Source organism: Pieris brassicae, chromosome 1 (assembly GCF_905147105.1).
Source record: "Pieris brassicae chromosome 1, ilPieBrab1.1, whole genome shotgun sequence".
NCBI lineage: Eukaryota > Metazoa > Arthropoda > Insecta > Lepidoptera > Pieridae > Pieris > Pieris brassicae.
The window spans coordinates 22,243,176-22,253,864 of record NC_059665.1 but is presented as its reverse complement, the minus strand read 5'-3'; the positions used below and the strand labels follow the sequence as shown (position 1 = coordinate 22,253,864).

The 10,689-nt window shown below is 32.7% G+C and overlaps 1 protein-coding gene across 1 annotated transcript; it reads right to left on the bottom strand.

Annotated features, from left to right (window-relative positions):
- Positions 1–3,736: 3,736 nt before the first annotated feature.
- LOC123712620 (neurogenic locus protein delta) lies at positions 3,737–9,278 on the bottom strand. Its single transcript, XM_045665829.1, has 6 exons — positions 9,171–9,278; positions 5,955–6,105; positions 5,575–5,733; positions 5,296–5,487; positions 4,837–5,028; positions 3,737–4,024 (listed from the first exon to the last, which is right to left on the bottom strand). Exons 1-6 carry the CDS (start codon positions 9,258–9,260, stop codon positions 3,768–3,770), a joined length of 1,041 nt encoding a protein of 346 aa, XP_045521785.1. The 5' UTR covers positions 9,261–9,278; the 3' UTR covers positions 3,737–3,767.
- Positions 9,279–10,689: the final 1,411 nt, after the last annotated feature.

Genomic DNA, 10,689 nt, shown 5'->3' with positions numbered 1-10,689 from the left:
GCTCAAGACGCACTGAAAGTGACAGATCATCGACATTTTCCATCGTTCTTCGTTGAATACGGTCAACTTTCATGTCTGGTTCAACTTTCTTTGATAAATGGATCCAACACAAATTATTGTTATTAGTAATTTAAAAATATTCCACCAAATTAATCAGCTTTGTACATAAGTAGTTATCAACACAGTTACAATAGAATTTATTAAAAAGATATTCTAACTATACACTCGCATCTCATATAAAACTCAAATATTGCCTAAACTAATGCTCTATTTATGGTAAATAAGGTAATACATAAGAGTTCCTTGTACATATATCAATATCCTTGATTATTTCATTCATATACACAAATAAAATTTGGCGCTTACAACCTTTTTTTAGGTCTGACCTCAATCTAATAGGCAAGTAGCTCATCGGCGTCCTGTACCTGACACACTCCACGGACGTTTTGAATCTACGGCAAGCTGGTTTCTTCAGGATGTTTTCCTTCACCGATAGAGCAAATGTTAAATACGTACATAGCAAGAAAGTCCGTTGGTGCACAGCCGGGGCTCGAACCTATGACCTCAGGGATTAGAGTCGCACGCTGAAGCGACTATGGCAACATTTCTCTTCAATTTTAAATAAATTAAATTCATATAGATAGCGTTATTATTTATTTATTATTATTGCCTTATATCAGAAATACAAAATATATACATTATTACCATTGTTGTTCTTAATCTACTATAACCGATTCTTTAATGGGCTTTTGCCTCATTATTCTTCAATTTTTCTTTATTGTATACTAATTTCGTCCAGGTCTTTCCAGCCATTTCCATGATTTCATCAGTCCACCTTTTAAATTACCTACCTCTTTTACTTTTTTGGCCTCTTGATTGCCATAGTGTTACAATTTTGCTCCATTTATCTGCTTTTTTTTCCATTTTACTTGTTTTATTTTATGTGTAACGTCAGCAAACCCTGTATCTCTTAAATTCTTGTTATTTATTTTGTCAATTTTTCTTTTCTTTATAATACCTCTTTCCATGGGTCTTTGGGTTACGCTTAATCTTTCACATTGTACTTTAGTAAGTGCCCATGTTTGCCAGCCGTATGTGAGAATTGATAGGATGCATGTGTTGAAAATTTTTCTCTTGATGTGTATATGCATATATAGATAGCGTTAACATCCATCAACTCATCTTTGTTAATAAAACTATAAAGAACCAGGCGTGGTGTACAAGCATGTCCTTTCGCATCTAAATCTCCTAACACGGTATTCTGCAAGTTTTTTAAGGCGAAGTCTATCCAAATCAGAGCGATTATGGTAAGTAACTCGTAAATTTAACCATTTTAGAGATCCATATAAATCGTAGATAAACTTTATATTTACACGCGATTTGTATGACAACTCCTTACAAATAATGAATATGTAGCATAGAAGCAATTATTTATTTATTACTTCGTTCTTATATATTTCAATATATGTCCAGTGAATGCAATCAAACTTTTGGCTTTTATCAGATTTTGAGGCAAATAGGGAATGCAAATTCAAGCCGAATCACGCAGACCGCCGTTTTCAAAAGGCCCGAAGTTAGGGGTTTGACGTGTTGCTGAAGTCTTCTTTTGTATTGTTCAGTTGAGCGTCGAGAGATAAAAACACTTTATAAATATTTATATTTTTTGTTTCAAATAAGTAGATTGTATTGATTGATTGTGACAGTATACAAAACTAATGAACGAAAATCACATTATTTAAAAATAATGTTTACCATAGAAACGATGTTTATAAACCTTCTTATGAGCTCCATAAACAGTGTTGGTCTAGTGACTCCATAAACGAATTTCTACGCTAGTCCATTCAAAACTAACGACCGAAAATCACATTATTTAAAAATAATTTTTACCATAGAAACGATGTTTATAAACCTTCTTATGAGCTCCATAAACAGTGTTGGTCTAGTGACTCCATAAACGAATTTCTGCGGTAGTCCATTCAAAACTAACGACCGAAAATCACATTATTTAAAAATAATTTTTACCATAGAAACGATGTTTATAAACCTTCTTATGAGCTCCATACACAGTGTTGGTCTAGTGACTCCATAAACGAATTTCTGCGGTAGTCCATTCAAAACTAACGACCGAAAATCACATTATTTAAAAATAATTTTTACCATAGAAACGATGTTTATAAACCTTCTTATGAGCTTCATAAACAGGGTTGGTCTAGTGACTCCATAAACGAATTTCTGCGGTAGTCCATTCAAACTTTTATTCGCTGGACCGGTGAAGAAAATCATTGAAAAAACCGGCCCAAAACTGGACAGTGTAGACGGTGCTGATCACCAAGTAATGACAAAAATCAGACACAGGAATCTTAGATGTGGCGAGTGTTTTGTAGCTTACAACTTCGTACTAAAAGAAAAATGCTATCACGTGACCGTTCACCAACCTGGACCCATCAAGTGAAAGACCTCCTAACCTCCTCCTATAGTCCTCAAAACAACACTCACGCAACTATGTACTGTCAGGCGCTGGACAGAAACTGGTGGAAACAGATAGTGCGCTCCAGATGCACTGCACATCCTTTCTAAGCACGGAGCTCAGACATGAGCTGCTGATTGAAAAGAGAGATTTCGTACGAGCATTATAATACTCCATCCAGTAGCTACATCAATGCAAAATTCTTCTTTGATGATTCAAACATATAAATCAATTAACATGACCTCAGGTTGAGACTTGATATTAAACTATTTCTGTATTGAAAATTAGCAGACAGTACAGAACCAAGTGTCCAGTTTAAAACAGCAGCCATCTTTTTTTATTAAACTTGATCTGTTGAATACATTGACTCGTGTAAGGTATATATCCAAAAGGAGTAATATATGCGGTTGGATCAAACATAGAACACTGACCGAAATAAGTACGCTTTCGTTTTTCTGACGGAATGCGGTTCATTTTAACTGGAAGAACTGATCTTATCTGATCTTCCATGGTGACAATTAAATTGTAGAAGAAACTATATAAATATATATTTTATATTTCATATTTGATAGGCTGTGTTCATCAATCAAATAATAACAGGTTACTCCAGAGATCCTGGGTTTAATTATCGGCGTCGCATTTTTCTGGGCCAACTGGCCAATCACATGCCTGACTAATTGAAAGTGGCCTTGTGAGCCATTTCGTGATTACAGCATAAGTCGTAATTTGTTAAATCATATAATGAGTGATACTTAAATCGTTTGTTGTCTATGCTAATGTTATGAAAAAAAAGATCTGATTCTTTGTTTGCATTGAATAGGCTATAAAATACTGATTCGAACAATTCATTCAACAATAGAACCCTATGTTATTCTTTATAGGCTTGATAGGACTTTTTTATTATATATCGATATATACAAAAGCTACAGTCTAACAAATTAAAAGATATTACATTTATTTACCGAGAACGTTTAGGCTACCGCAAAGCATAGTATTGAATACAAATTGTAACAGCTTCATCGAACAGGTTTATAATAATAATGAAAGAATACAATAGATATCTATAATTTATTTCTAAAATAAATACTTAATCTACCTTAAGTACTAAGATAAAATATCAGTCACACAATTTTAATGGATCACAATATAAAATTGTCTTTATAAAATTACATTCATGTTAAATGTGTGTTTAGTGTAATTCGAAACGTCTTTATAATTAAAACATCGTCCAAGTAATTTATAACGCGCTATTTAAGAACGCTTATCCTCTTAATATGTATAAAAATTACTTGTAAATAATTCATTCAGTCTCATTATCATCACTGCCCTCCTCATCATCATCTTCATCGTCAGCTTTAGTAGAAACTTCTACGACTATCGATTCAGTAGTTGTGTCAGTGCTATTGGGAGTAGTCATATTCTCTGGTATATTTTCACAATGTTTTCCGCTTATGCCTGGTGGACATTGACATCTGAAGGAACCATCATTCGATTCCAGAGATTGGCATTTTCCTCCATTTTTACAGGTGTCAAGGTTCTTTTCACAGTAGTTAAGCTCTGCAATAAAAATTAAAAAGAATTAAATACGAAGCGCGCAACTTATTAGGCCGTGCGTTCGTCTCTGCCGGTCAGTCTCGGCTGTATATCCATTAATTTTTCTTTCACCACAGAATTCATATAATATATCATAGTTTATTCTTAAATAAAAGATTAATAAATATTATCTTCAGAAATAAGATATACGTTTATTGAAGCTATTACAATAATTTACACCATAAATTATCTATAAATGTATTTAATAAGCTCCATAAATCTGGGGCATTCTAATTATTTTCATCAACTCGTCCATTTTGATATTTAATCTGTAATTTCTCCATCGGCTGATATTGAAATACCAGTAAGTAGTTTTCGCATCAAATTAAAACCAGCTGTCAATTATGATAGCACTTTATAAGGAGATGTCGTAAAAGTTTGATCTCATTTGAAAGTGCGTTGAACGAAAATGTCGCTATATTTTGAACTGCAGCTATCTACGTAAAGTAGCGCGGAAATTCAATAAAATATGTCAGAAAATTGTTCCAGATTGGAGAATTCGTTATGGGCATTCACACTGCTAGAAGCCGATCTTTAGATATCATGGTAACATACCAAATACGTATTCCAGGCTCCAAATATAGTGACTGTACATATATTGTTATACAATAATATTAATATCGAAAAAAGAAAAAGCAAACTTTCTTTGGACCACAAGCATACAACGAAGAATGCAGATGTCTCCTACACTGTATGTAACAACTGACCTACTTTAAAAACGTCATGATACTTGTATTATTGTTGTATTAACTAACATGAAGATTCTTTTTACATACCTTCATCACAGAGCATTCCTCCCCATCCCTTCTTGCAAATGCATTCCCATGGTCTGTTACAGGTTCCGTGAACACAGCCAGGGTACGAATGGCACTGGGAACAGGTAGGACCCGTCCACCCAACCTTACATCTACACTCTCCTGGACGTCTGCAGTAGCCGCGCTCTCCATGGCAACCAGTGGAGCAGATCGCTGTAAAGCAATTATTAATTCATTTGTTCTGTTAATAGACGACATTCATTTGTTTTTAACATGTACTTGAAAATACTTGAGATAAGGATTCGTCTTGGCATATGAATAAATTAGGTATTGCATTGCTAATTTCTTGTACTGACATTAGATTGGGTTATATCCTATATAAAATTATTATTCCTGATAATTTTATTGCTTGCCACGTAATTTCAACAGTGAATTCAATATTAATATTGTATCAAAGTTGGCAACACCACAATGACTTACGTGTTTGACATAAAAGTCCTGTGTATCCTGGAAGACACTTGCACTCAAGGGGCTTATCACAGTAACCATGTTGACATCCGGGCAGTGGTTGGCAAGCCCGACATGTCGGTCCAGCCCACCCTAGCCGGCAACGACATTCCCCTGGTGACTCACAAAATCCTCTGGTCGCGTGACAGTCCGAACGACAGATTGCTACAAGTAAAAATTAAGACAAAGTTGTATAAACAATATTTTCTTAAGATTGTTTTCTACTCATAAATCTTAGAACTGTCAACTTACGTTCAGAGCAGAATATTCCATCCCATCCATCTCTGCAGACGCACTCGAAGGACACATTGCAGTAACCGTGCTGACATCCAGGGAGAGGTATGCACTTATTGCATCTATCGCCGTAGAATCCCATCTTACATCTACATTCCCCTGGCCTTTTGCAATAACCTAAATAGTTAAAAATGTTGTTAAAATTTACTGTGATAAATTGATTTACAATTTAACCTTAAATAACAACTTTTTTAATGAGAAATAAGTAGAGCGATGCTTTTATCTGGGCCAGGTACATTACTGTTACTGTGTATGCTGCAAACAACGTGACTGATTTCATTTAAATAACTGTAAATAATAAGCACTAATTCATTAATATTTTTTTTCAATCTATGTACCTTGAAGAGGATCGCATCCCTTCCTGCAAATGGGCACGTCGCAGAGATCACCTTGCCACCCCGGCAGGCACTTCGGCTCTCCCTTGTCATCACAGATGTAATGGCTGTGTTCACTCTGCACTGCAGGCAGCTCGCACGCCTGAACACTCTTCTCGTATAGAGCCACCGTCGAAGGCTACATGCAGGTGATAGTCAGTTACGTGCATAGTGATTAGCACAGGGTGGGTGACACCCAGGAGGTGACGTATAGTCTGGATGTCACATGGTGAATAGAGTTTTTATAGTACAGGTTGTTAACGTGTAATAAGGTGATAATTGATTTGATTTGTGATTTAGTTGACAGTGTAAAAACATGAAAAGCATAAATGTTACTGATAAAACAACTTCCAAACAACCCAGACAAGAATTTATGTTAGTGATATATCGAGAACATATACAGAATATAGCGTTTTTTTTTATAAAACAGGAGGCATATCATGTTAGGTGATATCACTCCCCATTGACTGTCAATTCCTGAGAGCTTGCGAGTGCGTTACGGCCTTTAAGAATTGTTTATAACTATCTTGGTTTACTAAGATATTTGTAGTCTAAATTGTTCGTTAAAAAATACATCATATCTATAATCTATATATCTGGTTACTTATAAATTGGTGAAATTAAAGGTTAAAACATAAACGTTTACATATTAATACATTTATACATTAGTCAGTAAAAAAGCCGGGTTAATTAGATCAGTCGATACATTTCAACTAATCGATTATTTATTAATGACATGCAAATATATGCAGTTGCACAAGCTGAGACAGAATGTATTTAAATTGGATAAATGAGTCCACAAACCGATTGGGTTTGAGAAGTTTTATGATTAAAAGATTTTATTTAATATATTATGTGTTTATTTGTTAATATTGTGTATTTATTCATATTAATTTGATAGTGTAATAATGTGATATTTTGTCACTACAAATAATATAAAAATTGACTATACTCATAATGTATGTAGAATTCCTTTTAAAACAAATTTGTAGCACCATAATATTTGTACCATTTTCTTGTAAATAAATAATAATTGTTATTATTATATAATGTATTTATTTCTGAACAAAACAAGGCGGAAAACGTCATCACAATTGTTTTTTCAACGAAGTTATAATATTTTAATAGATTGGTTTTATAATATTAAAAGTAATATAGTTTATTTTTAATCAAAAATTAATCAGTAGCGCTATGATCATTTGAAAATATAATAAGCAAGTAGGTGGTCAGCCTCCTGTGCCTGACACACGCCGTCGACTTTTTGGGGGGGGATCGAAACTACGATCTCACAGAGTTGCACGTTAAAGCAAAGTTGCAATTTTTAATAGCTCAATGAAAAAACTTAGGCGACATTCTTAAGCCATCTAAGATTAAGATCAATTCTTGAATAAAACTTGACGAAAGTGACCCCAATAATTTGAATGCGAATTGTCCAAACCGCGAACTGTTAATTAAGGCTTTTGTTAGCTTGTGTTCAATTTGACGATAGCTCCTTTCATCCTATCAGGATGTTGACTCACGACTTTCTAATATCTGTAGAAAGTCACGCGAAAGTCGGCTCAAGAGAAAATGCAATACAAACCACAGATTCTGTTACAAATATAAGGAAAATCTTTACAATACAGAATTAAATATTAAATAATCAGTATTATTAACAGTAATAAATGCCAAAGGGTTTTTAATATAAACAAACTATTCTAACGCGTTTTTATATACTTCTTTAACTCTTTCGTTCTATGTCTTTGATTTGAGAACTTGCAGTTAATGTAAAATTAGAAGCGTTTAATGTATATGTATGTTTTTGGACGTTCATAATTGTACATTGTGTTACCTATATGAATAAATGATTTTTGACTTTGACGTTTGACTACTTTATTAATTTTAAGGCCCTTAATAGTCAAAGAATGCACAATTGAAGGACCGAAGGCCAGCTATTGTAGCTTTTTAACACTGGCGTTTAAAAGTTTAGTTATCTCATTAATAAATAAATAAAAATATTTAGTAAAAATTATACAAATTTGCAAGTTCAGTAACTTGTTGGGTCATGAATCCGACACATTTTTGAGTCTGTTTATTTGTTAACTTTGTATTGTACAAAGAAAACTAGAAATCATGTTTACCTCTGAACTTTTTGGATCATTCTGATTCAGTTTGCATATCATTTATAAGCTTTATTTTATTCCGCACGTTTTCGTTAGAACAATATAATTTTACTTTCATTTAACTGTAATCGAAAGTGTAGCTGTGTCCATTTTTGGAACGAGAAATCCTGTTAAGAATAAACAATAGATATTTTATGTAACGTTGTTTGCTTTGTTTCGTAGATCTTTTTATTATTAACAAATATATTACTACTTGTTGTAATTGTGTTTGCTTTTATATACCAAACCAAAAATCAATATCAAATATTAGAATATAGAACAATTATAAACATAATGTATGTACTAAACTTATAATAAATACTACGGAGTGTATTTACTTTATGATTAGGACTAACTTTTTTAGTTTATTAGGAGAATGATCCAAATGTTTCGTTGAAGTGATTTAAAACGAATTTGTTTTCGGCTTACTTATGCCTGTTCGATCGACACAACAGTTTCAGTTTGAGAACAATTGGGATATATGTCCCTATCAATAGTTCCTATTGAATTTTGATAATACGTAATACAAGAATTTGTAAAGTAAATGTCGCGACATGGCTATTTCCTTTATGTATGTTTTAGCATATATTTACCAGTAGTTGAAATGTACCGGAAAGGTACTTACACGGTGTCGGGTGTATAAGGCTTTGACGCATTTCAGAATAATACGAAAAAACATTATTTATTCTGCGTATAATATATTAGAGGCTTATACGGTTAGTTAGAAACATGCTTAACATTAACGATTAAAAGTTTTTCGTTGTGTAATACATAAAATGCAAATTTGATAGTTCAAATTATATAACATTTATAAATATTTGTGTGTTATAAAAATATTATCAGATACATATTAATAATTGAAAAAAATAAAAAGCACAAGTACGTATCACTCAAAGTTCGGACGTTAAATAAAATAGTAATTAACTAATCGGGCATTAAAGTAAAGATATATGTTAAAAAATTTAACTTAAATATGATGAAGATTCGATAGACCACGTACTGTGTTTATTTCGTGGAATATAAATAAATATTCATTTACCTGTTTCTTCCATTTTGGCAGCATATATTTAGCTGGTAACACAGCTGGCGTTACACACGCCAAAACCACAATAAATATGCAATTCTTCATTATTACTCCATTAACACTCTATAGAAATTTTAACGCCTGATGTGTTATTACGGCAATGATAAAACGGAAGCGTCTGCTTGGTACGCGGTACTGTTATGTTGTGTTATTGAACTTGACTCTTAAGAGAGACTACTTTCGCCCGGACTTTTACGCGGCCATTAAATATGCTAGTTCAGTCTTGACCGCATTTTAAAATATATAATATTCGACAATGTATAAAGTCGAGATAATGTACTACTTTGCGCAAAAAGTAAGTTTAAATATACACTTTTTGAAGCTAGACTGAAGATTTTCTCAGTAATTAAATTATTTTTATTTTATTTTATTAGGAACCGATTAGGTTGATTATTATTCATAAAATTTTAGTTTTGTTCATAGACATAAACAAATTGTCATGTATTAAAATGTATGCGTGTAGTAGTGTACACACGTAAGATGGGAAACTTCTTTATGACCTTAATTTTCAAAAAATTATCTACTATATGCAACTTAATAGAAATTAGTTAAATTAAATTTAGTTTAACAAAAGGCTTTTATTATCATAGATATTAATCCAAATAATACATTTATTTCATTTTACCTTATAACTATTAAGATTATTACAGAATTTCATTAATTGTAAAAGATTTGTTACTATCATTGTAATCGTTATTACATATTTTTGTTATTAATGGGTGCGAATCTCTTCGAATCAACCGTGTTAGGGACAAGAAAAAGATGGCACGTAACGGTAAAATGTAACAGCAAATTTTTTTTCCAACGCCAAAAAAAAGTTTCACTTCAAAAAAAGAAATGAATACGTTAGCAAACATTTAACCAAAAAAAAAAATGATTCATAAAGAAATCGCTATTTTTGTAACCACAACACGACGCCGGCGCCGATTAATAACTCGAAAAGCGAGTGCAGCTGACCCAGTTTCCGAGATTTCTTTTATCACGTAAAACCCAACATTGTCACATCTCTTAATAAAATGTATCAAACGAAAATATTTCTTCTCTCCAACCTCTCACAAAAGTTTAACAGTCGTTCTTACTGTGAAAAGCATCGAGAAATCCGGCCTTTGACACAAAAAGTAGAGTGTTAGACACAGAAGACTGAACACCCATTTGCCTATTTGAAACAGAAAATGATCACGAAACAAATACAGACATCTGTGACGAAACCAAAGGTTGTAGCGTCACTGATACTTTTTTTATTTCTATTTGATTCAAAGTCCAAAACTGGCCATTTATTATTAAAAAAGAACTATAAACAGAAAGGTCTTCTAGGCTCACCTCTAAGATGTAGGGAATACTTAAACACCACCTGAAGTACTTTTGTACTTGAAAATCTAAAAGTAGGTATTTTTTAACAGTTTTGCTTCTTTGTATAAAGACTGTTTGTTTGAGTAAAAGGTCACATTATTATGTTACGATAAAAGGGTGTAAT